Consider the following 25,246-nt stretch of genomic DNA (forward strand, 5'->3'; position numbering starts at 1 on the left):
CTAAGCCACGGTGTTGAAGCACATGACTTGTGGCCTTGAGAACGCATACAGCTGGAATTGCCACGGATGCGGCGACATTGGGACTTGCCAGGTCAGCCAGGTCCAGGGGGGCTCCCTGGCCAGGTCAGCCCTGTCCAGCCCTTGCGTTACTGCGGTCCCCGCCTTCTCGGGTGCGTCCGTGCTCCATGGACCTGCTGTCGCATGTGCGATTGTTTGGAAGGGCAATTGCACAGCAGAGCGGCGGTGCGTCGGGGGGTGGGGTGGGAGCGGGGGGGCCGGGGGGGGGGGGGGGCTGGGCCGGGGCTGCGCTGGCACCGGAGTCCTGCACCGGGCCTGGGATGATCATGTGCGCCCATTCTGGAAGCCTAGCGCCACCGCGCCTGCTACAGTGTTTCGCACAATCACATCAGCAGCGATAACTCTGACCCAATCTCTCTCTGAAGCTAGCTAGCCCACGCGCTCACTCAGTAAGCTCTGTGAACTCTAAACCGTGCCTCCACGAAAAGGTTGTGCCTTTGGAATGTTATACCAACGTATAGCAACGGATGCGGACAGTATAGAGTTGCAGCGCTGGTAAAGACGGTGGAGAACAATGGGAAGTGCATGCACAAAAGCAGGCCGGGAGGAAGCTGCCTTCCTCAAGGCGGCAAAGGATGGTGACTGTGGACAAGTACAGCAGGTGCAGCGGGGCGGTGTCGCGGGAAGCACGTAATTGAATGCCGTTCATGTAGCAGCGCGCTTGCGGATGCGATGAGTGGCTAGCTTCATTTCATATTGCACATTTCTACACCCCAACTCGCGCGGGGGGCGTTCGCAGAGGCCAGAACTTTAACCACCGCATCATGCTGGGCTGCCTCTCGCAGGCCATCCTAAAGCACGTGGACTGGGGCTACAGGGCCCAGACGTGGAATGGACAGAGCGTCTTCCACCTGGCAGCGCGCTATGGGCGAGTGGACGTATTGGAGACGGTGGTGGAGGCGGTCCGGTATAATCCCGCTGGACCGGACCAGTGGAAGAAGCTGCTACGGTGCGTTTTGGAAGTGCGAAGCGGGGAGGGACGACGATGTTTAGCGTGGCGGGGCTCGGCAAGCGCAGGAGCCCGGGCGGGCCCGGGGGGCGAAGCGCGTGTGCGTGTGCAGGGTTTCGTGGGCAGGTTGGGCCGTACCTGGTTGCGCGTTCGTAGTTTTTTCCTGGGAGCGCGGAGTACGGCCCAGTAGAGCACCCCTCGCCCAGCCACACAGCGCCTGGCGCAATCGCGAGCGGCTCGTGAGGCGAGCTTGCACGAACGGCGCTGCGCGCCTGCGGGGCCTGGGGTCGGGGTGGCGAAGGGATGAAGGATTTTGGAGAGAGGGGCGTGGCCAGCAGCCGGCCGGCACGGGGCAAGGGTGCCGCGGCCCAACCAGCCTCCAGAGGTTTGATGTGGGTCGGGTCTGAAGCTGCACGCAGATGCCGTGCTGTGTTCGGAGATTGCGCAGCTAACGGGGTTGGCTAGAAGGAAAGGCAGGCAGTGCAAAGGCGGGTTGAGTGGGGGCGCCGCGCAGCATGTTGGAAGGCGCCTGGGGGCTGACACACGGGCGCGAATCTGAGGGGGCTGACGGAGCGGGTTGGCAGGGGGCTGTGGGGTAGGGGTGCCGGGCTGCGGGTGTCGCCGTGTCAGGTGGCATGCGTGTGTGTGTGTGTGCCTGATGCGTGGTCCAGCACCCGTGGTCCGCCGTGTGGCGCCGCGGCGCCGCCTGAGCTGTCCTCGCGGCCAGGCGGCCGGCACTTGTGTGCGTGTGTGTGTGGTGTGTGTGTGTGTGTGGGGGGGGGCTTGGCAGGAACCTAGGGCTCCAGTAGGCATGAGAATGAGCGCGCATGGGGCGGCGCTCTCACGGCCGTCCCCCCGCCGCCCCCACATCCCCGCACCCAATCCCCACCCCAACCCCCTCCCCCACCGCAGGATGGGCCACTCCACGGACGCCATTCTGAAGGCCTACGCCAACCTGCAGGTGCGCGCGCGCGCGCGTGTGTGTGTGTGTGTGTGTGTGTGTGTGTGTGTGTGTGTGTGTGTGTGTGTGTGTGTGTGTGTGTGTGTGTGTGTGTGTGTGTGTGTGTGTGTGTGTGTGTGTGTACAAGCGTGGCACGGCGCTGTGTTAGGACACGAGGAACGGTGCCGTGTGTGCGTTGTGGGTGTCGGGCCGGGAAACAGACCGCGCCATCATGTGTTGGAAAAGCATAAAAAGGGGCAGGGTCGGCATTGTGCAGGCGAATGTGCAAGCAAAGCGGGGGTATCTTTACGAGTGTCCGTTCGTGGTGGGCTCTGGGCACGTGTGGGGCTGGCGCCGCGAACACTGCTGGCAGTGCGCCCTGTGATGCCAGGGGCCGGGCGGCTGGCGGCGCTGTCGGCCTTGAGGGCTTAGCTCCTAGCTATGTCCTCCCCGTCCTCCCGTTGTCTTGAGCCTTTGCCGTGTGGTCCGCTCCGCCTTCTCGCTCCACCGACCCATCCTCTCCCGACTCCTCTGCGGTCGGTCAGTCATTCATGCTTAGAGCGCCTCCCGTCCCTGCCTGTTCTACCTCCCTGCCTTCCTACCGGCTCCCCTCCCCGCCTCCCCACCGCCTCCCTGCCTCCCCACCACTTCCCTCCCCACCACTTCCCTCCCCATCACGTCCCCCCATGCCCCCCCCGTCCCCCTGTCCCCCTGTCCCCCTGTCCCCCCCCCACCCAGGACGCCCGCTGCCAGACGCCGCTGCACATCGCCTGCATCTACGGCAATGCTGACGTGGCGGCGGCGCTCATCAAGCTGGGCGCCATGCCCTGGGCCTGGGACGAGCTGGGTGAGGGCGTGGTGGAGGGAAGGGTGGGGGGGGGGGGGAAAGAGAGAGAGAAAAGGGAAGAGGGGAGTGGCAAGGTTAAGACATTTGGGGGGAGGGGTAGCCGGTCATGTGGAGAACGGGGTGGTTACATCACAAGCCGACATCCGTAGGGAGTCGAGAGTCTGGACACCCGACCCGGCCCCGCCCACAACCCACCCGCCCCTCCCCCCAGTGTTTTGACATTGCAACTCCCTCTTCGCTACACTTCTCTGCACCAATCCTTGCACCGGGAAGGGGTGGGGGAGAGTGAAGAGGGGGTCGCAAAGATGGTTGGGGTGTAGCCGGTCATGTGAAGAAACGGAATGAGGTAAAGCAGTATGCTGACGTCCGGAGGCTGGAGACCCGACCCGACCCTCCCACATCCCACCACCTGCCCCCGTCTACCACTTCCTTAACTAGTCATGCATGTAACACCCCCCTCCCCCCAGGCGGCCGCACTCCGCTGCACTACGCCGCCAGCATGGGCCACGTGGACGTCATCCGGGCGGTGCTGGCCGCAGCCGGCCCCCCGCCCAGCGGCGAGGCGCTGCGGCGGCCCAACACCAGCCGGACCAAGTGAGGGAACCGGGGGAGGGAGGGAAGGAGGATTTGGGAAAGGAGGGCGGATTTGGGGTGGCAGGTGCCTGGGGCCGGGGATGGGGGCGGGGGCGGGGGCGGGGGCGGGGACGGGGGGCGGGGTGGGGGGCGGGGAACTGGATGTGGGCGCATGGGGCGTGCGGCGGGGGATGGGGGCCGGGGCTTGGGTGTGCTGTCCCTGACATGTACACACACGCGGTCTGCAAACACAAACACACGAACACGCATTGTGCTATCCTAACACACAAACGCACACACTGCGCGCACACACAGGCTGGTGGACATCTGCAACGACTCGGGCTACACGCCGCTGCACTACGCGGTGAGGGTGGGGTGGGTGTGGGGAGTGGGGTGGTGGGGTGGGTGGGGTGCAATCCCAAAGAAACCAAGACCCAGAACCAGCCCTGGGGGTGGAGTGGGAGTGGGAGTGGGGCCGCACGGGCAGCTGTTACAGGGGGCAGGGTAGCGGGTGTGTGTAGCCCGCTTGGATCGATGGGCCCAAGAATCCAAGGTGGGCAGAGGTGGCGAGGCGTTAGCCATGAGCACCCCGCAAACTCAGCACAACCCGCCCACCCATCCTCCCACCCCCTCTACCACTTCCTTAACTAGTCATGAATGTAACCCCCTCTTTAATACACACCGTCGGCATGAATAGCTACCCCATAACCAGTCGTGCACGCCCCCCACCCCTCCCGCCCTCCCCACTCCCATTACCCGCACCCTCCCGCTCCCCCCCTCCTGCTCCCCCCTCTCCCCCCCCAAAAAGGTGTGGGCCGGCAACACCGCCTCCATCCGCGCGCTGGTGAGCTACGAGGCGTCGCTGTCGGCTCGCAACGTGGCGTGCGGCAGCGACTGGGTGGTGTCGGCGCTCAAGTGCACGCCGCTGCACCTGGCGGCGCACAAGGGCAACGCGGCCGTGGTGAAGCTGCTGCTCAGCGCCTACGTGAGTGTTGGTGTGGAGGCGGGGGTGGGGTGGAGGGGGTGAGGGGGTGAGGGGGTGGAGGGGTGGGGATGGGGGGGGGGTGTTCAGGGGGATGGAGGGGGGGGGTTGGGGTGGAGGGGTGGAGGGGTGGAGGGGGGGTTTAGGCGTGGGGTTGAGGGGTTAGGGGTGGGGGCGGGGGTGGGGTTGTTAAGGGATAGCGCTAGGGAGGATTCACGCAGGGCAGGGCAGGTGGCTTGTGTTGTGGAGGGAGAGTCAGCTGCACGGTATTTCCAAGTCGAGGCCCAGAACCGGAAACCACTCGCAAGCTTCGTCTGCGTCGTCACCAGTACCAGTTGCCTGACTCAGCCATCCCCACAACCCCGTCCATCCGCCCCCGCAGGTCCAGAGCCAGGTGCCGCAGGGCTCCGAGCCGCCGCCCGTGCACGACCGCCGCCGCCGCGACCCGCGCCGCCACGTCAACGCCGCCCGCCAACTGCCGTACCACGTGGCGGTTGCGCGCGGCCACAACCACCTGGCCGAGCTGCTACACCCCGACGTGCCGTTCAGTTTTATTCTGTCGCCCGCCGAGATGGAGAGTACGGCAAGGCTGTACGGCGTCACGAAACTTGCCGTACTGGCGGCCAAGGTCCTGCAGGCCAAGCTGGTGTCGGACATTGACGAGGCGCTGGCGGCGCTGGCGGCGGCGCCGGGCCGCGGCGGCGGCGGCGCCGGCAGCGCCGCTGCCGCCGGTGGCGGAGGCCTCGGTGGCGGCGGCGGCGGCGGCACGTTCTCTCGGGCGCGGTCTGGGAGCATAGCGGCGCTGAGCGGCGCGGTGGCGGCGGCGGCGGCGGCGTCCATGCGCGAGCGGTCCGTGCATGGCTCCGTGCACGGCGGCGGCGGCGCGCTGGGGGCGCTGGCCGGCGGCGTCGGCGGCGGAGGCGTGCCGACGGCAGCGGCGCTGGCGGCGGCGGCCTCCGCCAGCCTGGACGCAGTGCTGGCGGCGTCGGCGGCGGCCGCCGGCAAGGATCCGGCACGGATCCTGGCGGCGCGCGCGTCACAGGAGAATGCTGCCGCCGCCGGCGGCTCGCCGGCCACCGCCATAGCCGTCAGCCCGGTCGCGACCGCCATGGCGGCGGTCACAGGCGCCGGCGCGGCGGCGGCGGCGGCGGCGGCGGAGGCCAACGGCCAAGGCGGCGGCGGCGGCGGCGGCGTGAAGGGGGCGTCTGGGACGTCGTCGTCTCCGCCGTCGGCTGGGTCGTCGGGGGATGCGGACCCGCTGACTGTGGAGCCCATGCCGGTGCGTGGGGGCGGGCGTGGGGGCGGGTGCATGGGGGTGCGGGAGAAGGAGTGGGTGCGGGTGCGGGGGCTGGCGGTTTGCGCCCTTCCCATGAGGACTGAGCATGGGTGGGGTCGGGTGCGGGCGTTGGGGCTGCCCAGCCATGGGCGGTGTTGCGTTTGGGATTGGGAGCTGGGCGCTTGCGCCGTGTGCTGGGACTGTGGGTTCCGCCTGTGCTGAGCCGTTTGCCGGCAGCTCCGCAGCTCCGGCAACGCCACCACCGGACCGTGTACGCACCACCACCACCGCCTGCTCCCGCGCACCACTGACCCCTCCTCCTCGTGCGGGCGCCGCTCACTGACGTCACACGCACACACCACTGACCCCTCCTCTGACGCCCCCCGCACACACAGGACGCCATCGCGCGCGCCCGCGCCTCCGGCGAGCCCCTGGGTGCCGCCGCCGCCGCCGCCGCCGCCGCTACCGGCATCAGCGCCCAACCGTCGCTGGGCCAGCCCGGCGCAAGTGCAAGTGCAGCAGCACTGCACAGCCCCGGTGCTACCAGCCCCGCCGGCGGCGCGCAGGCGGCGCCGCTGCCGCTGCCGCCCGCGCCCCTGTCGCCGTTCCTGCCGGCGGCTGGCGCCGCCGGCGGCCTTTCGGCTCCCACCTTCAACGACGGCGCCTCCGCCTTCGCCATGTTTGCCGCGGAGCCCTTCGACGACCCGGCTGCCGCCAAGGCGGCGGCGGCGGCGGCCGCCGCCGCCGGCCAGACGCCGCCGCTGGCGGCGGCGGCCGCTGCGCCGCCGCCGCCGCCGGGCACTGGGCCGCTGCCGCTGCCGCCCGCTGGCAGCCTGGCGTCGGCGCAGCGCAACCGGGCGCAGGTGGTTGCGGCGGGCGGCGGCGGCGGGAGTCCCGACCCGTCGGCCTCGGCGGCGGCCGGCGCGCGGCGGAGCCGGCTGCTGGGCGGTGGCGGCGGTGGCGGCGCCGCCGCCGCAGCAGGCGCCAACGGCGTCGCTGCCAAGGTGCGCGAGAGCGTGTGCTTTCTTTTCGGCGCCTGGGGTCGGGCAGGTTGTGGTTCGAGTCAGGGTAATTTGGGCAAGCAGGGGGGCACCCCGTCCCACCCTCCGAATGCGGGTCGGTAGTCGCATGCATGATACGGTAAAGGTCCCTTGATGGAGTTTTCCCGACCCGCTCATTACGCATGTGCCCATGTACCCCGTGGGCCGCACCGCACGCAGGCGCCCGGCCGCTCCCGCAGCCTGCGTAGCCTGCTCACGGGCGGCCGCCAGCGCCGCGCCGGGCCGGGGCTGGGCACGGTTGGCAGCGGCCGCGTCGGCGGCGGCGGCGGCGGCGAGATGGGCATTGCGTCGGACCAGGTGGGGAGGGTTCGTGGGATTCAGCAGGGCTGCCGAGGGGGTTTTGTTGTGTTTTGTTGGGGGCGGGGCGGGGCGAGGCGGGGCGGGGCGGGGCGGGGCGGGGCGGGGCTGGGCTGGGCTGGGCGGGGCGGGGCGGGGCGAGGCGAGTGGCAGGAGCAGGGTTTCGTGTGTGCCCTTTTTGACACTACGATGTCATCTGACACTTATAACTTCGCTGACGTGGTCACAGGACCTGGAGGACGCGGACGAGCTGGAGGACATCCTGTTCGCCATCCAGCCACACGACCAGGCAGAGGCAGCCGCCGCCGCAACCGCCGCCGCCGCCGCCGCCGCCGCCGCCGCGGGCGCCGCCACGCCAAGCGCCGCGCCGGCCCTGGCCCCCGGCCCGGTGCCGCAGAATCCGGAGGGCTCGGTTGCTGGCGGCGGCGGCGGTGGCGGCGGCGGCGGTCTGTGGGGCCGCCGCCGGACCGGCGTGGCGCCGTCGACAGGCGGCGGCGCCGGCACGGAAGCCGCGCTTCTAGCCGAGGCCTCCCGTAGCGGCCGCGGCGTGCGACAGCCCCACCCAGGCGCCGCGCCGGACTCGCCGCAGGCCGGCCGCTCCGTTCGCGGCGGCGGCTTCTGGCGGCGGCGGTCCGGCACACTGCCCGCGCCGGCGTCGGCGGCGGCGTCGCCGCCGCCAGCGGCGGCGCCGCTGGCGGTGGCTGCCGCAGACCCGTCCTTCCACACGGAGCCCAGCGGCCACGAGGCGAGCCGGCAGCTGTCTTTCCAGGGCGCCAGCGGCGCTGCCTGCAGCGCGGCCGGCGGCGCTACTGTGCAGCCGCTGCCCGACGCCGCCAGCATCATCCGCTCGCGTCTGTCCAACGACGCCGCCGCCGCCGCCGCCGCCAACACCAGCGGCGGTGCGCCCGCCAGCCCGACCACGGCGGCGGCGACGGAGCGCATCGCCGCCACCATCGCAAACCTGGCGGGCGCCGGCGCAGCCGGCGGCGCAGCCGCCGGCACCGGCGGCGCCGGCGGCGCCGCCGCCGCCATGGATCTGGATCGCGCGGTGGCGGCGATGCTTGCCAACCTGGCGGAGGCGCCGCAGCAGGTGCTGCGCCGCTACCGGCTGCTGCAGCTGACGCAGGGCGTGGACCTGCAGGACCTGCTGCGGGACCACCAGGAGCTGGCGGCGGCGGCGGCGGCGGTGGACGCGGCGGCAGCGGCGGCGGGGCTGCCGCCGGCGGCGGCAGCCGGCGGCGCAGCCGGCACAGCCGGCGCGGCCGGCGCCGGCGGCGCCGGCGCGTACGCGCCGGCACAGCCGCCGGCGGTGCTTGCGAGCGCGCTGCAGCGGGCGCGCTCGGACGCAGAAGGGCTGATGCGCGGGGCGGTGGGGCATGGCTGGGTGGACCGGTCCTCCCGCGCCGGCGGCGGCGGTGCCGCTGGCGCCGGCAGCGGCGCGCTGCAGGGCCATGGCTCCTACCGCGTCGGCGGCGGAGGCGGCGACGCATCCGCCCGCGCCGGCTCCGGCGGCGGCGGCGGCGGTGGTGGCGGCGGCGGCGGTGGTGGCGACGCGGCGGGCGGCAGCGCTTTCCTGGAGCACCGGGTCACGTGGCACGGCCGCGGGGGGCCCGCAATGGCAGACACGGCGGTGCCGCTGGGCGCGTCGCCGCCAAGGGCGCTCACCGCCGGCGGCGACGGCAATACTGGCAGCGGCGGCGGCGGCGGCGGCGGCGATGGCCTGACGCCCGCCGCCACCGCCGTCGCCGCGGAGCTGAGCCCCTTCGCCTCGGTGGCCGCGGCGGCTGCGGCGGCGCCCTCCCCGGTGCCGGCGCCAGCCGCCTGCCACGACCTGCTCGCCTTCACGGCCCCCGTCATGCCCACCTCGGCCTCGGAGGCGCAGCCAACGCCGGCCGGCGCAGCCAGCCCTAGCACCGCTGCTGCCGCTGCAGGCGCAGCCGCGTCGCCGTTTGCCGCCGCGGGGATCCTGACGCCCGCCGCCAGCGGCACTCCCGCCAGCGCCGCGGATGCGGGCGGCCGCACCCTGTCCCGCCAGCCCACCGGCACAGGCTTCGCCGCCGCTCCCGGCGCCGCCGCCACTGCCGCCGCCGCCGGAGGCGCCGGCGCCGGCGCCGCCATGGCTGGGACGCTGCTGCGCGCGCTGTCGTCGCAGGCCGCCAGTGAGAGTGGCGAGGGCGTGTGCGGCGTGTGCTTTGACCAGCCCGACGTGCTGGCCGTGACGGGCTGCGGGCACCGGCTGTGCACGGACTGCAGCCGGGAGCTGTGCAAGCTCAACACCTTCAAGCCGGCGCTGTGCCCCTTCTGCCGCGGCCTCATCGGCGGCTTCAAGCTGGTGAAGCAGTGAGCGGCGCGGCGGCTGGCAGAGGTTTGGGGGTGGGGGCGGAGGTGTAGGAGGTGTAGGTGGAGGCGGGGGTGGGAGCTGCAGGTGTTGGCTGGAAGAAGACGCGCGGCGACGTGCCGCGCGCGTTCAGAAAAGGGCTAGGGGGCCGTGGAGGTGGACGAAGTGGTGGTGGTGGTGGTGGTGGTGGGGCAGGGGCCGCGGAGGGATGGGATGCAGGAGCGCAGGAGGGGGTTCAGGGAGCAGCAGGGGGCGCGCCGCCATTGCGGCTGCAGTACAGGCCTGGCATGCACGTGCATGACGTTAGGCATATCACATGATGGCAGACATGCAGGCGGGCGGACAGAGCTGGGGTTGTGTGACTGGGCTTGTGGCCTCAGCGGGCCAGGCCGCATCTGTTAGTCAGGGTGGGGCAAGGGGAAAGGTGAGGCGACCGGGGAGAAAGCATGGCTGAGGCTGCTGCTGCTGTGGCGGTTGGGCACGCAACGGATCCAAATCCACACACGTGTGTATGCATATGGCAGCTGAGGTCCCGGGGCAGGGGGTGAATTTCTATGCGTTTGGCGATGCAGACCTGCTCTCCGTGCTGCTGCTCGCCCCTGCCCATGCATCAGTATGTGTGACTTTCGTAGGCCAAGAGAGATCGAGGCGTGCCACGCCGCGCATTCAATTATTTTGCGGTTGCGGCCGTGTATTTTGGGCTGATTCTAACGGGCCTGTTTTGATTTACGTTATGCTAATGCCGTGCATTCCCGAGCGCTTCGCTCCAGAACAAGTACGATGCAAGCCACTGTCGTTGTGGGTCGCGCTTCTGCTCTCGGCTTTCTATTGCGTTTTGCATAACTCGTGGGGGCCTCTGGTGCAGTCTGCCCTGGCAGAGCCGGTCCCGGCGCTCACATTACATAACGTGCTCCAGTTGCTTTGCCGGCGCACTGCAAACAGGCTTTTGCAAAATTGCTGCGCTGTCTAGGCCACGAAGTGACGACGAAAGCAGACGGCTGCGTGTGTGGGACCCTGTGTTGAAACATTAACGGAAGAAAACCGCCCAGATGCCGGAGATACTGGGGCCGTGTGTGAGTGCGTGTTTTGCATTTGGGGTATTATCTTTGCGGGCACTGCCGCCGCCGCTGCCGCGCGGGCGGCAGCAGCTTGGCCTGGCTGTGTGGCGGCAGGGCCCTCCAGGGCTGCTCGGTGCGGGGGCATGGCATCCTGGGTTGCGGCGAGGCAGACACATTCAGTGTGGGGGAGTGTAGCGCAGCACAGTGAGCGGTCTGTAGGCTGTGTGACGCGGCGCACGGCGTAAGTCGAGGCGGCGACGGAGGATGCGCTGCGGGAGTTTGCGCCCAGTGCGCACCGTGACCAGCTGCGGTGATGCGCAGATAGATGATTGGGCAGATGGCGGGTACAGGGAATGGGGGGCTCCAGTGGCGTATCGCACACGGGCGGCAATGTTTGGAGCATGCAGGAGGCGGAGGGACGAGGCAGGGACCGGCATAACGACCTGTCGCATTGCGTGCGACACAGCATCAGAGCGCACCAAGAGGTGGCGCATGGCGGAAGCATGAGGGGAGGGGACGCTGCCTCCGTGTGATTCATGTAAGGTAGGCTGGAGCGCCCAGCGTGCGAAATGGGCGGGATTGCTGTACGCGGCTGGGCAGGTGTGGGGGCTGGACGCGCCTGCCCCTCCCGGCCCTGATGGCCAGGGGTGCTGATGGCCGCCCCAACCGGGGATGGGCCGCGGTTCCAGACATGCCCGCGCAGTGTCGATAGCTACCCCAGCCACATCTGAGCAGGTGTGAACACAGGTCGAGCCCCGATGTGAGCAACCCGCCACGGCACAGCTCAACGCGGACCTGTCGGCTGTCGCATACCCTGACTGCGGCATCATCATGACGTCCCGGTGCTACCTCCCTGGGTGCTAGCTCAAGCCTACAACCCGCTGCAACCCTTAAAGCATCTTCGATAACCCGGTGTTTCCGCCTTGTTTGGCTCAGCCAGGCTCAGCACAGCCCAGGTCTCCCCACCCCAGCCCCTTGCATGTATGCTTAGTCCGGCTGGGGCTATGTGTCAGCTTTCTAAGAGGGCGCATGCACCATGTCCGCCATGGCCATCCCACTCCTTCCCCGCCAGCTTTACCCTGTTCCACTGTCCGCCCTTCTTTGGGAACCCACGTGTCACACTGATGAGTAACGGAGCGCGCTAAAGCTGACAAGCTGCCTGCTGCTGCGCTGGCTGCTGCATCGTGGGAAGCCAACGGCCAGAGCTGTGAGTTCTGCTGCGCCCGACAGCTGGCACTTTGATGCGAAGTCTGCTGCCATGCAAAGCTGTAACCGCTGGCTTCAGATCGTTGCAGTGCTGCACGACTGGCTGTTGCTGTGCAGTCCTGCCGCTGTTGCTGTAGCTGCGTAAGAGCACATGCAAGCAGCAATTGCGCAAACCCCGAACCCCATCCGAAAGTCAGAGCCCCCACGCGCCAACACCGCATGACAACACGCCCGACGAGTCAACCGGCCGCACGCGGGGACAGCAACACACGGGCACAACATCGACGCACAATTGGGGCAGCACCGCAAACGCCAACCGCGGCACGCCACGCTCACGCTTCAATCACGCCCCGCTGCCCTTCTTCGGCACAACCCCACGCGGACCAGCGGGACGGCCCCTGGCCTGCTGCAGAGCGGCTGCTTCCCCAACCCCTGCTGCTGGCCGTGCTGGTGCAGGCGGCGTCGCTGCACGGGCCCATGCAGCTCGCAGCGACCGCCGCCGTGATGCGCTCACAGGTGGGGGGCACCGGCGCGTGATGAACAGACACGACTGTCGCCGGCGGCAGCGCACCCGCGGCACATGGCAGCGGGCGCGGCGGTCACACGGAGTAAACCGAGCCGCGGTGCCACACTCCGCCACGACCGCAAGCAGCACTTGCCGCCGCCGCCCACCTGCCGCCCATGCGGCCGCCGCATCGCGCGGCGCCGTGACGCCCTTGGCTGCGGCTGCTGCAGCTGCGCAAGCCCCTCTCCCTGTCCCTGCCCCCTCCGCTGCAGCGCTCGGATCGAAGGCTACGGCTGTGACTGGCAGGAGCTGACTGGCGGTGCTGCGGGGCAGCAGGTTGCAAGTGCTGCGCCGCAACCGCGACCGCAGCTGGGCGCCGCCGTTGCAACTGCGGAATAGCACACGGCCAAATCAACTGCATCCGCATGCTGCATGCCGCCACGGCGGCCAACTCGCACCACTGTCGCAGCACCACGCCGCCTGGACATTGCTGCTGCCGCTGCAGAAGCCGCTGCGATCCGAAGCCCCCGAGCCTGCGCGCGCTCGGAACGCCTGAGCTGCCGGCCGCCCGGCGCGGCCCTGCAGTGCACTGCGACTGTGGCGAGTTTCCTATGCTGCCGCTGCTGCTGCCGCCACTGCTACAGCAGCCGCCCTGCATCTGCGCAGCAGCCGCTGGCCGCCAGCACACGCCCGCCGCCAGTCCGCGCATGGCTAGTGCACCCTCGCCCCCCCGGTGATCAACCCATGGCCCGCTGCTGCTGCTGCCGGTCCAGGCCCCCGTGGTCCCCGCTGAGCACCGCCGTGGCTGCTGTTGCTGCTTAATGCGCCAGCGTCTCAATCCCAGCCGCCTCGCCTGCCGCCGCCGTTGCTGCTGCCATTGCGCCCAAGCACAACGGCCGCGCCGCGCGACTCATCCGCCAGTGACTCATCCCCAACCCCACGCCGATTCCACGCAGCCGGCAGCCGCTCACGCTGCCGTGTAAGCTGCCCGGTGTCCGCACAACACCGCTCCCGACCACACACGATGCAACGCCACGCACGACCGCACACACGCACCCAACACGCTCAAAACGCACCCACGCCGACGCCCGCCCGCACGCGTTCGTCCCCACCTTGGCTCGTCCAGGCCCCTCCACCTTGCCCCCTTACTCACCTTGTGAGACGATACCCGCACATGCACCACAGCCGCTCACGCTGCCGCTGCTACGATAGCCAACTGCAAATACTGCGCTATTACACCTGCTGCTGAATGTAAGCTGCGTCAGAGTATTGCTGGTGCTGGTGCTGCTGCTGCTGGTACCGAGGCTGCTGCAAGACAGACACGCACACCCGCTGCTGCTGCTGCTGTCGTCCCCACGACGCGCTGCCAAACCCCAACACGACCACCGGCGGGACCTAGGGCTCGAGAATTTTCTTAATTTTTTGACGTTACACACGCGAACGTCGTCTTCCCGCAGGTGCAGCTCCGACTACTGTTCCTAGCTCCAAAGCGGCGGGGGTTGGGGCGGCCGGCCGCCCCCGGGGTCGGGCCAGCCCCCCCCGCCGCTGCTCCTGCGCCTCTCCACGCTTCCAGCTTCCAACCCCTGCGCGCGCCTGCGGCCGCTCGCCAGTCCCAAGGCTCCGATGCTGCTGCTAGCTCCCGCCGAGGGCGCTTAGAACTTCATCAGGTGCGGGCGGTCGCCGTCCTTCAGGGTGAAGCGGGTCGACAGGTAGCCCTTCAGGTCGGCCGACAGGGCCGGCAGCAGAGCGGCGTCCAGGGTCTTCTGGTTGGCGATGTACTCCTGGCTGAGCACGTTCTTCTTCGCCTCCGACTGGTCGAAGAACTCCTTCTCGCCCTTCTTGCTCGACTTGCTCTCCACCGCCTTGAAGTAGCTGTCCGTGAACTTCGACAGGTCCAGCTTGGGCAGCGACACCTTGGTGCTGGTGCCAATCACGTACGCGGCGTTGACGCGACGCACCGGCACACCGTTCAGCTTGAACGGGCCGGTAACGAGCAGCAGGCCCGAAGGCAGCTGGCCCAGGAAGATGACACGCTTGCCCTTGAAGCGACCGGCCAGCAGAATCAGCACGGTGCCTGGCGTGATGCTGGCGCGCAGCTTGGTCTGCTTGTGCACAGCGTTGTGCGACAGAGGCTTGGGCACATCATCGGCGGGGTAAAAGCGGGGAGCCTTGCCCTCAGCCTGCTTGGCCACAGCCTTCTTGGCGGGCGCGGGGAACTTGCCGCCGTTCTTCTTCTTGATCGCCCACAGACCCTTGCGCCTGCAGACAGAGAAGCGGCGGTCAGCATTGCGGCGGCGCCCACACAGCCGAAGAGTGCGCTATAACTACACAGGACGCTTCAACCTGCAAAGGTATACAGGTAAACATTGCGAGGGCCGCCGGCAACAAGCAACCCGCCGGAAATGCGCTCACTTGTAGGTCTTGGCCCGGCCCTCAGCGGTGATACCGCGGGCAACGAAAGTGGCGGGCTTGGCCATGGTGCTACGTCCACCTGCTGAAAGAGAGAGAGTGGTGTTCGCCTGCCGCTGTGAAGGGTCTCGCGAGTCACATTGCATGGGGAATGGGGGCGGCCGGCATAGCCCACATTTCCCAATCCTATGACGCTAAACTGGCTTTATATTAATACCTTAATACAATAGTTGCGACAGTGAGGCTCTCTGAGGGCTAGTAGACCTAATCGCGACCAGATTTCTCCCGCAAGGCCGCTATAGTATCCGTTTACGCATAGGACTAGCGTCATGAGACGTAATGGACTGTCGCCAAGCCATCGTCCAGGACTTTCTGCGTCGGAAGCGGTTTCAGACACTCCCCAGCGTGTGCCTCCCCCACACGCCACTTGGCGGGCCGACGGCAACCGGTTCCTTTGCCCCTCTGCGCTGCATTGCGAACATGCCGGCGGCTGTACCTGCTCCCAGAGACTCACTCTTGGTTCATGTGTGTGGGTGGGTTGCAGGGGTTGCAGGGACAGCAGGCTGTGATGGCGCAGGCCGTTGCCTGGGGTCCCGCAACGGCAGTAGACATCGACTGCAGGCCACCTACGCACAACAGCGCAGCCCATCTCCTCTTGACAGGCTGGTATCGCTGCTACGGTAGCCTTCTGCTGTGGCCAACTCAGCATGCAAGAGCCTGGTCGCTGCATCGGGGCTCAGGGTTACCCCGCGTGTGGCTGCAACGCTACCGTTCCGGGCTCGTGGCGCTAGCCCGACCGCGGCCTTCCCCTCCCCAGTGCAACCCTACACGCGCCCCCTTTCCGTCTGGCAGGATGCTACGCAGCCCATCACGCCTCACGCCCTGCGCCTTGGCTTCCCCATGCAGGCAGCAGCGCTGCGCGCGGCAGGATGGCTGGCGCCGGCGCCTCGCCGCCTTTGCAGCGCCCGCCTTTGCAGCGCCCGCCTTTGCAGCGCCCGCCTTTGCAGCGGCTTGCCAGGGCTGGGGCCTGCCAGGGCTGGGGCGGCGCCGCTGGGGCCACTCCCTCGCGCGCGGGCTGTCGCTGGCGCAGCGGCACCTGGCACAGGCACTGGCTGCGCGGGCACCGGTGCCGCAGACCGGGGCGGGCAGCGCGCGCATGTGTGTGTGTGGGCCCCCACCGAGCGGCTGCCTGTGGGAGGCGGATGCGGCCGGGTGTGCACGTGTGTTCAGACGGCAACGCCGGAGTAGCTGCGCCCACCGAGCTGCCCCCCGGGCGGCACGGTGCTCATCGCGGGATGCACGGCACACAGCAAGACACGCCGTACCGCACGACATGCAGTACCGCACCGTGCCGGCCGAGCCCTAGCCCGGGAGCGGGACATGCAACGCGGCGGTGGCTGCGGCGGCCTGGCGGCGGTGGCGCTAGGCAGCCTGGCGGGGAAGCCGCTGCGTTCTGTTCGTGCTCGCTGCGGCATGAGGATGACTGCGCCCGGTGGTTCTCACCGCCATGCTCAACCTCGTGTCGCTCATGCGCCTACGCTCAGTGCCTGTGGTGGTGCGCAGGCGCTTAGGGACGTGGGCAGGCGGGGATCTTGGGCGGCGCTGGGAGAAGCTGCACGGGAGGCGGAGGGTATGGCCACCCATGGGCATGGCAGGGCAGCTGGGGGCCGTTGCACCCGGCGCCATTGCACCTGTGCCGGGCGCTGTCCAGCGTGCTGGTGTGGGCCCGGGAAAAGCCGCCATTACACACACACACACACACACACACACACACACACACACACACACACACACACACACACACACACACACACACACGTGCATTTGCCGTCATGCATGCGCCCATGCCGTCCCCCGCCTGTTTACTTGCTCGTGGTCGCCCACCCTCCGTCTCTTTCCTAAATCGCGCAACCCCTAGTATAGTTAATTGGGCTGGGACTGGGCTGCGTGTTTGCTCTTGCTCGTCGCGCGCCGCCGCGCTAACATGTTCCTTCGCTCTTGTTCGTGACACTCCCCTGCTGCCGCCCTGTGCTCTGTTGTTTTCTTATTCGCTCGTAGGTGAGAATTTCATCGAGGATTGGGCGGGAGCTTGGACTTAGCGGCCAGGAGTAGCGACGCGGAGCTAGGAATTGTAGGAGTGCTTGGGCCTCACGGTACCGTGAGCACATGCATGGGTTTGCACCCTTGAGAGCGTGTGGACACTAATCCCCCCTCGAGGTTAGAGTAGCGGGGGTTGCGCGATTTCCGGTTGGTAAGACCGGCGGCTCACCGCAGCAGGTATGCGAGGTAACTTCAGGTAACATCCGTAAACCGTCGCTTTGCTGCATCGCATACACTGTCTTTGCGCAACGTTTTCCTTGTGCTCTTTAACACACACACACACACACACTGCATCGCATACACTGTCTTTGCGCATCGTTTTCCTTGTGCTCTTTAACACACACACACACACACACACACACACACACACATTCACCGTCGCTTTGCTGCATCGCATACACTGTCTTTGCGCAACGTTTTCCTTGTGCTCTTTACACACATTCACACACACATTCAAACACACATTCGTTTTTAGTGGCGAGTCTTTGCGCTTTGTTCTGGTGCTCTTTGAAATACAGCGGCCCGCGCTCCAAACCTGCACGTGTGCCGCTGTCAGCTGTCCGCTAGCAACTTGCCGCGGACGCCGCCGTGTGTCCCTACTCCCTACACGGGCACGTGCTGATTACCGTGCCGGGGAGGTGCGCTGATCGTGCCCACCTACCCCGCCTACCCGCCCCGCTTGCCTCCACACCACGGGCGGCCGGGCGCTTGGCGAGCGGCCAGGTGCGGTGGCCTGCGGCCACCCTCCATGATGCCCTGCATCAGTGCATGCTATGGCCTAAGGCGGCGCGCCGGGCTAGGGGCCCACCGTGGGGCTCACCCCAAGCTCACTCAGGTCTTAGGTGCTCGCCGCCTGTACGTGTTCCCGTGGTTGGCCTGCGGCCCTGCGGGCTACGGCCCCGCCCCCACATGAAGCTCTTCACTTCCTCAGCCCCCCCCCAAAGTGCCACCGGGTGCCTTCAACACGGCAGCACCCCTGCCTTGCAAAGGACTCTGTGGTGATGGAGTGACTGAGGGACTGGACCCGCGGACAAAAAGCGCTTTGGCTGGCAGCCAGTGCCTTCAGAGGTCCAGACCGTGGCTTGGTGTGTGTGGGGCACACGCTTGCGGCGTGATGTTAAGGCTTGGAAGCTTGCGGAGTGCGTGGAGTGCGCCGCGCGGGGGCCTGGCTGAACCTAGCACTCCCAATGTGGTAAACGCAGGTGGGTCGTGTCCATCTGTCACCTCTGGCCTCCACTCTCAAACATGTGCACATAATTAGCCTGCACGGCGTGGCTGAAAGGTACATGGCCATAAGCCCCCTGCAAGTTGGAGGGTGGGGGCTGGTTCGCAGGGCCGAGCCAGGTCCCGCTGCGCGCGTCGGCGCGTGCTTCCGACCCACACGCGACACGCAACCCAGCCTTGACCTGCGCTGACCCTGTGGCCAACTGTTGCGGCGGGGTCCCGCGGTTCAGTCACTGGGTGCTCAGGCTGAAAGCAAATCGCTCCTAATCAGTAAGCATGAGGGTTCTCTCCTCGGCATGTGTAGCGCTGAGATGCTGGCAAGAACGCTGCCAAACGCATGCATTGCAGTTGCACGGCTTGCCTTTAACCCTCACCAAACTTCTTGCCTTCATAGTTACGTGTGCATATAACTCCCTGATTAGAGGAGCGGCCCAGGCTGTTTCCTGCTGCTTCGCTCCAGGACTCGAGCGCGCCAACTGCAGAGCCCAACCTCGCGAGCCAGGCATGTCGTGTCTATGGCCGTAGCAACCTTTACTCCATTATTCAGCTTTGTGTAAACGCCTGTAGCTGACTAAACGGCTATCTCCGTGCTCCACGCGTGCAGGCCAGCATGCCAGCGGGTGAGCGGCCCAACGCGGGCCCTGGTGGCGATGCGTCCGCGGCTAAGGCGGCATCTCAAGGAGGGCAGCAGCAACAGCAGACCACGCCGGTCCTGAGCTGGAACGGGGATACGCAAGTGGCCATGTTCATCACGGTCCTGCTGCTCCTTAACCTGATGAAATGGGTAGGTTAAACTGTTCTTGAGCAGCCTCTGGGTGCTCATGTGCAGCGTGCAATTGTGGCGACAAGTTTGCTGCCGGGCCGCTGCGTCGGCCCTTCCCATGTCCGCCACCTTCCGCTCCTCCCCCGTCTGCCCCGCTTTACAGGCCATGACCCCGCCATGCACTTGCTGAGCAGCAAGCAGCTGGCCGCGGCTGATGCCTCGGCCGCAGCGCTGGCTGGCTCCCTGCCTGCGCCCCGCGGCTGCGCAGGCGAGCCACAGCAGCAGCAGCAGCGCAGCAGCAGCAGCAGCCGCGTGGCTGTACGATTGCAAACTGTACCATAATCTGCTGCGCGCAGACGACCGAAGCAGCTCTACTGTTTATATTATTATCTGTGCCTCCTGGCACCTGCTTGTGGCGGGTCCTATTGTGGCGCTGCTGCGTGTCCGGTGCGGGGGGGAGGGGGGCCGCGCGTGTGCTGCCAGTCGGTTGCACGATGCCTGATAGGTCCGCTGCTAAGGTTACTTGGCGCAGGGCTGCTGGGGGGTTACAGCGGATGGTTAAGATGGGCGGCCCGCGTGGGGCGGGGCAGGTGTGCCGCAGCCGCGCCGTCACCAGCCACCACCCGCAGCACCTGCGCTGGAGTACCCACGAGAGTGCGGGAAGAAATGTTGTCAGTACCCATGGTGTGATTCTAACCGTTATATTGTATTGGGTGTTGGGTGCCACCGTGTGCTGTCCATTGTGCTGGTGTTCGCTGGCAGCACAGCCAAGAGGCAGCGTTGACAGAATGACTGAGAGATGCATCCGTCGCACCCAGCAGTGACCCTTGACAGATTACGTTCGATGTGCTTTCCTCCGACACCTCCTTGTTACCTTAACTTGTTGCACAATGACAGCGTGAGATGCATGCTGGAAATGCAGGGACCGCAAAGCAATGTTGGACTGTTGCAGTAGCGTAGGAGCAGGTAGATGCACTGGCATCGTAGTGTGAGGGCTCCTTACATCCGGGTATCGGCAGGTCACAGTTCTGGGTGTTGCAGCTGCTAGTATGTAATGCTACCAGAATCACGTGCCGACTCGTCCACTTTCCGTGGGGAGCTCAAGGACTGGCCGTGGACGGAGTGCGTTCGGCTGAGAGCAGTGTTTGCAGCACGACAGCAGCAGGGCGGGTCAGGGGTCAAGGGTGCCCACAAGTGGCCCTCCGTGTACTAGTGTGTACTCCAGTGGCGAGGTCAGGGTGTGTGAGGCCGGAGCCTGAGTGCCTGACGCACAGCAATATGGGCATAACGGTTAGCCCGCCCAACAGCCACTCCCAGCCCTCAACAGGCCACAAAGCCAGCAGTCTTCATGCACGTGACCAACATTCACGCATGGAGATGTACTTGTGTTGTGCCATGTAAAACGCACGCGGCGAGCCGTTTGCGGCGCCAATTGCAACGCACATTGCAAACCTGTACAAGGAAGGCGAGGCTGGGGCCCCAAGCTAGCCCAACGCACACAAGAACGCACACACGAAACACGCCCGGCACAAACCGCTTAACCTATTTCCGTTTCTGGCCCGACGTTCCTTTAGCGGGTTACACCTTAACTCAACCTGCCTTATACCCTGTCCCATCGCACGTTGCTTCGTTTTGCACGGTGGCCATGTCCGCAGTGAGCCCGGACTGTAGGTCCGCCCCGCTCCGCCCGGCACTTGCCAACGGCTCCTTACCCGTGCCCACGCTCACTCCACACTCCACATTTTGACTCCCCGCGCCTCATACACACCTTGCTCACACGGCGTCAGCAGCGCCCACGCATGCCTCCGACAAAATTGGGCTCCGCGCTCGCGGCTCTGCTGCGTACAGCAATGGCCCTGCGGCGTGCCTGACGCCGACAGCCAATCCGAAACTGCACGCGCACATCTCATTTGGCACTTGAGCAAGCACCATGCGACCCCGCATTCGTTCAACCAGTCTTCCAAATTGCACGCCTCATATTCCTCACCCCGCGCTTGGTTCACCCCAGTCCCCCAAGGCATCGCGTGCCGCCCTTGCGGCGCCCGCCCTTGCGGGCCCCAGACCTTCAACACTCGGCCCCCACAGCACCCGGGCCCGCCCAACAGCCCCTCTGCAGCGGCAGGCCACTCGGCCGCCGCGCGCACACGCTCAAGCACACCTATCTAGCTTCGCGCTTCGCTTCCTAACACCCCTTAGGTATTACAACTACGTACCCGGGAGCAACCCACGGCCGTGCAGTCACACCGCCGTGATTTCATAGCACGTCCGACACTCCAACGCGCCACTACACAAACAGCAAACAACACCAAGTCCCAGTCCAACTCCTCTATATAGCATGTAAAAAGAAGACGGCCGCTTCCCGGCATTAACAACTCACGAGGGAAAAGGATTTAGTGCTCATCCCCTCAGCGCCAAGCTGCGGGCCGCAACCCAGCTGCTACTGAGGACCTCTTCAGCTGCAGATCTCACAGCAGCTCAGCTTTGCGGATCTCTCCAGCAGCAACTCAGCTGTGGGTCTTGATCTCCTCCTCGCCCAGCAGCAGCTCAGCTGTTGATCTTGATCTCCTCCTCGCCCAGCAGCACCAGGCGCCGGAAGTGGCCCAGCGCCCAGATGGGGAAGATGTTGCTGCGGCGGCAGGGAGGGGAGGGAGGGGGGTTACATTCATGATTAGTTAAGAAGTGGGGAAGGGGGGAAGGGATGAAGGAGGAAGAGGGGTAAGAGTGGGCGTTGCAGGTTCAGGACGGAGGGGGGTTTACAATCATGACTAGCGATGGGGTGCGGGGCTGGGCCAGGAAGGAGGGGCGGAGGCTGCGGGCGAGGGTCAAATGACGTGGTCCCATGCCCAGGGGCTCAGGCGGCCGGTTGAGGCACGAAAGGACGCAGGTGGGCAAGTGCGAGGGATGGACTGTGGGTCGGAGCTCCCACTTAGCTGCGCGAAGCAAATTGGGCCGGGCTGGGCTGGGCTGGGCCACACGGGTGGGCCTGGACCCGGGAGCTGAGCGGAGGTGCCGCCAGCCTCCCCCCTTCATTAGTAATCATGAATGTAACCCCCCTCGCCGGAGGCCCCCCCCGCTTGTGCGGGCCTGCCTGCCTGCCTGCCTGCCCGCCTGCCTGCCTGCCTGCCTGCCTGCCCGCCTCACCGGTAGTTGGCGTAGGTGATCATGCAGTTGCGGTTGAACACGCCGCTGATGTGCTGCTGCGGCCAGTCGCCGCTGGGCTGCTGCATGCGCATCAGGAACACGGCGCCGCGCCGCAGCGGCTCCGGGTCCACCTGGGGCGAGGGGGGCGGGTGTGTGGGGGGCCGCGTGTGTGTATGTGTTGACGAGGCCCGCCAAGGCGCTTTGTGCATGTGCGTGTGTGTTGAGATTACGCCTCTGCGGTGGCCGCCCCAGCTCAGCCCAACCCCACCTGTACGTGCCCCATGCCCACCACCCCTCCCACCTACCGTCCCACCACCGTGCCACTGTCGCGCACATGTTCATGGCAGCGCTGTTCATGTGTTGACGCTGCCGCCCGTGCCCCTAACACACATGCCCTGAACCCCCACCCACCCACCCACACCCAACCACACATCGACACACAAACACAAACACACTCGCCCCCTCCCCCTCACCTTGTGGTATCCCACCGCCATGAGCGCCAACATGGCCCAGGCCGTGTTCACCACGTGGCTGTCCCCCTCCAGGTGGCTGTACACCTGGGGGGGTGTGAGAGTGTGTGTGTGTATGGTTGTTCAAGGCACACGGAAAAACAAGCGCTCAGACTGAATATGCGATGCAGCCACGGCAAACGAAACGAGTGACCCTGTGCACTTGATAGTCTGTCGTGTGACCACCGCCCATCCTATGCCCTCCTCCCCCTCCTCCCTCCTCCCTCCCTCCTCCTCCCCCTCCTCCTCCCTCCCTCCTCCCCCTCCCGCCCCACCTTGTCCTGGCAGCTGAGGTAGCTCTCGCCCCAGCCGCCGTCCGCCCGCTGCTTGTCCGCCAGGAAGGCCGCGCACCGCCGCAGCGCCTCGTCGTTGGCGTACGTGTGCCCCAGCGCCGCCAGCCCAGTGGCGCCGAACCAGCAAGCGTAGGTGAAGCACACGCCCCAGGAGCCGTACCTGCGCAGGAGGAGGGAGGAGGCGGGGGAGGGGGGGAGAGGGGAGAGGGAGGGGTTGTTGATACCAGCCCGAACTAAACCGAACCGCGCCAAAGTAGCGGAGCGCAGGCAGAGGCGGCAGTTGCGAGGGGGAGGGGAGGGAGGGGTTGTGTATACCAGCCCAAGCTGGAACAAGGGAATTCAGCGAAGCACAGGCGCAGGCACAGCACGGGGGGGTGGAGGTAAGGGAGTGTTGGTTGAAGACCATTCACAGTACTGTGGGAAACCGGAGGCACGGGAAATGCAGGACAAGACAAGACAGGCTAAACCCGTGGGTGTAGAGGTGTTGACGAAGAGTAGAACCCGGGATAGCCGCCCTTGCACTCATTCTGTTTGTTCCCTTCGACGCGGTCTCTCCAAACCTACCAGGAGCCGTCCTTGCGCTGGATGGAGCGGATGAAGGCCTCGGCCCGCTTGAGGGAGGCGGCGATCTCCGCGGCCCGGTGGCCGGGGTGCTGCCTGTGTGTGTGTGCGTGTGGGGGGGGTGCGTGTGTAGGAGTGCGGGTGAGCAGGTGACGGAGCAGGCGCAGGTTGGGACAGGGTGGGATCAGGACCCAGGACTCCGGCCCCAACACATTCTACCATGGACACACATGCGCAACATGCACACGTACGCACACACGTACACAGTCACACACTCGCACACACAGTCACACACAGTCACACAATTCCGCACCCCTTCCCACACGCTCACTGCCCCCCACCCACCCCATCCCCCGTTCTCTCACTTCCTGAAGCTGCACAGCGCGGTGATGCAGGCGCTGGTGCACTCGACGTAGCTGTAGTCCACGATGATGTCGCCAAACGTCTCGGCGGGGTTCAGGATCTGGGGGGGAGGAAGGGATGGGGGGTGGTTGGGGGAGGGTTGCGGGTTGGGGGCGTGGAGGGGCCCCGGCAGGGGGCGGGGATGGTTGGGGAGTTACAGCTAAGGTAAGGGGGGGCGGGCGGCTGGGGGAGTAGAACACCGCCCCACCGACACCCACAACCACACCCACACACGCACACGCACACGCACACCCCCCCCCCACACCCACACACACCCACACACAGACACGCCTATGCTTTGCTGCATCGCATACACTGTCTTTGCGCTATGTGTTCCACGTGCGCTATGCTTTCCATGTGCTATTTAAACACCAACCTCTCCCCCCCCCCACCGCCCGCCCCGCCCCGCCCCGCCCCCACCTCCAGCCAGTGGAAGCTGCGCGTGTTCTCGTACGTGGCCATGCCGCCGTCCCGGTTCTGGTAGCTCAGGATGACGTTGACGCAGTCGTACAGCCGCTCGGGCGAGATGGCGGGGCCCACCTGCGGGGGTTGGCGCGTGTGTGTATTGTAGGTGTGGGTGTGCGATGGGACAGTGGTAAGGCAGGTTGGTAAAGTCCCGTAGGTTGGGAGGTGAAGCACCCACCGCATCCACCGGCCAGCCAGCCACCGCTCTACCCGCACGTGGCTTCCGGGGAAGTCATCAGGGTTAACTTGAACAATCTCTTACGCCCAAGATCTTTAATGACATTACGCTCAACCCGCCCCCCCCCTCCCAGCCACCCCCACCCGCCCATGCCGCCCCTCCCGCCACCAGCTCCTCCGGCAACAGCGCCAGTGTGAGCGCCGCCTTCAGTCCCTCGCACACATATGCACACACACACAACCAACCCGCTCCCCACATTCCCTCCCACCCCCGCCCCCAATCTCCCCCCTTTCTTCCCACCAGCTCCTCTGGCAGCAGCGCAAGCGTGAGCGCCGCCTTCAGTCCCTCGCTGGAGCAGTCGGAGATGGGCCAGCCGTGGTCGCGCGATGAGAAGGGCCAGGCGCCCTTGCTGATGTGGCGGTAGTAGGCGGACAGCGGCGCCGCGGCCTCCTCAATCACCTGTGCGCGGAGGGAGGGAGGGAGGGTGAGGGCGGAGGTGAGGGTGGAAGTGTGGGTGGAGGTGTGGGTGGAGGTGTGGGTGGAAGTGACCTCCACTAACAAATACACTTTAACACTTCTCTACACACGCACACACAACCCACGTAGCAAGGAAGTGACTCCGGCGCCGTTTTGTTATTGTATCCTAACACACACCCTCCGCCGCCCCCCCTTCCGCACCTGGCTCTGCTCCACGTACTCGTGCGCCTTGCGCAGGCAGTGGCCCGACACCTGCAGCAGCCCGGCCTCGGCGATGGCCTGCGCTCGTGCGAGTGATATTATTGGAGGGATCACATTCATAAGTAGTTAAGGAAATGGTAGACGGTAGACCATCTTGCGGAACATGAAGCGTTCGGGGGGGGGCGGGTTGGGATGGGAGAGAAATGGGTTGCGTCTTGGCGTGTAGCACCAGCAATCAATACTGGAGCGGTGGGCTGCAACCCACAACAACTTGAGCCGGCCGCGAAGCAGCCCTTCCACGAAAAGCTACCTCCCTCTCACTCGGGATTGGGAAAGCTACAACCCCCGCCCCAGTGCCCTCACTCCCTCACCCACCACCCAGCCTCCCCCTCCCCCTCCCCCTCCCCCTCCCC

The 25,246-nt window shown here is 66.5% G+C and overlaps 4 protein-coding genes across 5 annotated transcripts in view; 2 read left to right on the forward strand and 2 right to left on the reverse strand.

The window, feature by feature from the left end:
- Positions 1-437: 437 nt before the first annotated feature.
- On the forward strand, positions 438-10,953 carry CHLRE_01g010950v5 (uncharacterized protein). The gene is made up of 11 exons (XM_043058300.1): positions 438-679; positions 864-1,027; positions 1,940-1,988; positions 2,706-2,814; positions 3,282-3,408; positions 3,703-3,751; positions 4,196-4,372; positions 4,752-5,648; positions 6,041-6,649; positions 6,866-7,003; positions 7,233-10,953. Exons 1-11 carry the CDS (start codon positions 593-595, stop codon positions 9,345-9,347), a joined length of 4,521 nt encoding a protein of 1,506 aa, XP_042928214.1. The 5' UTR covers positions 438-592; the 3' UTR covers positions 9,348-10,953.
- Positions 10,954-13,021: 2,068 nt separating this feature from the next.
- On the reverse strand, positions 13,022-14,827 carry CHLRE_01g011000v5 (ribosomal protein L6). The gene is made up of 2 exons (XM_001689821.2): positions 14,523-14,827; positions 13,022-14,369 (listed from the first exon to the last, which is right to left on the reverse strand). The coding sequence occupies exons 1-2, from the start codon at positions 14,585-14,587 to the stop codon at positions 13,763-13,765; spliced, it is 672 nt and encodes a 223-aa protein (XP_001689873.1). The 5' UTR covers positions 14,588-14,827; the 3' UTR covers positions 13,022-13,762.
- Positions 14,828-18,217: 3,390 nt separating this feature from the next.
- On the forward strand, positions 18,218-19,673 carry CHLRE_01g011050v5 (uncharacterized protein). Its single transcript, XM_043058301.1, has 3 exons — positions 18,218-18,345; positions 18,448-18,627; positions 18,770-19,673. Exons 2-3 carry the CDS (start codon positions 18,624-18,626, stop codon positions 18,946-18,948), a joined length of 183 nt encoding a protein of 60 aa, XP_042928215.1. The 5' UTR covers positions 18,218-18,345; positions 18,448-18,623; the 3' UTR covers positions 18,949-19,673.
- A 38-nt stretch (positions 19,674-19,711) lies between these two features.
- CHLRE_01g011100v5 (uncharacterized protein) overlaps positions 19,712-25,246 on the reverse strand; it is an 11,186-nt gene continuing 5,651 nt past the window's right edge. Inside the window, exons 11-20 of one of the 2 annotated variants that reach the window (XM_043058302.1) lie at positions 24,834-24,911; positions 24,456-24,614; positions 24,324-24,359; positions 23,933-24,052; positions 23,476-23,573; positions 23,114-23,206; positions 22,532-22,709; positions 22,221-22,304; positions 21,748-21,878; positions 19,712-21,232 (exon numbers count right to left, since the gene is read on the reverse strand). In XM_043058302.1, the coding sequence (XP_042928217.1) occupies positions 21,151-21,232; positions 21,748-21,878; positions 22,221-22,304; positions 22,532-22,709; positions 23,114-23,206; positions 23,476-23,573; positions 23,933-24,052; positions 24,324-24,359; positions 24,456-24,614; positions 24,834-24,911 (1,059 nt within the window). In that variant the 3' untranslated portion in view covers positions 19,712-21,150. The remainder of the gene's footprint in view (positions 21,233-21,747; positions 21,879-22,220; positions 22,305-22,531; positions 22,710-23,113; positions 23,207-23,475; positions 23,574-23,932; positions 24,053-24,323; positions 24,360-24,455; positions 24,615-24,833; positions 24,912-25,246) is intronic. The other variant, XM_043058303.1, reaches the window with a different exon arrangement.

This window comes from Chlamydomonas reinhardtii, chromosome 1, assembly GCF_000002595.2.
Source record: "Chlamydomonas reinhardtii strain CC-503 cw92 mt+ chromosome 1, whole genome shotgun sequence".
NCBI lineage: Eukaryota > Viridiplantae > Chlorophyta > Chlorophyceae > Chlamydomonadales > Chlamydomonadaceae > Chlamydomonas > Chlamydomonas reinhardtii.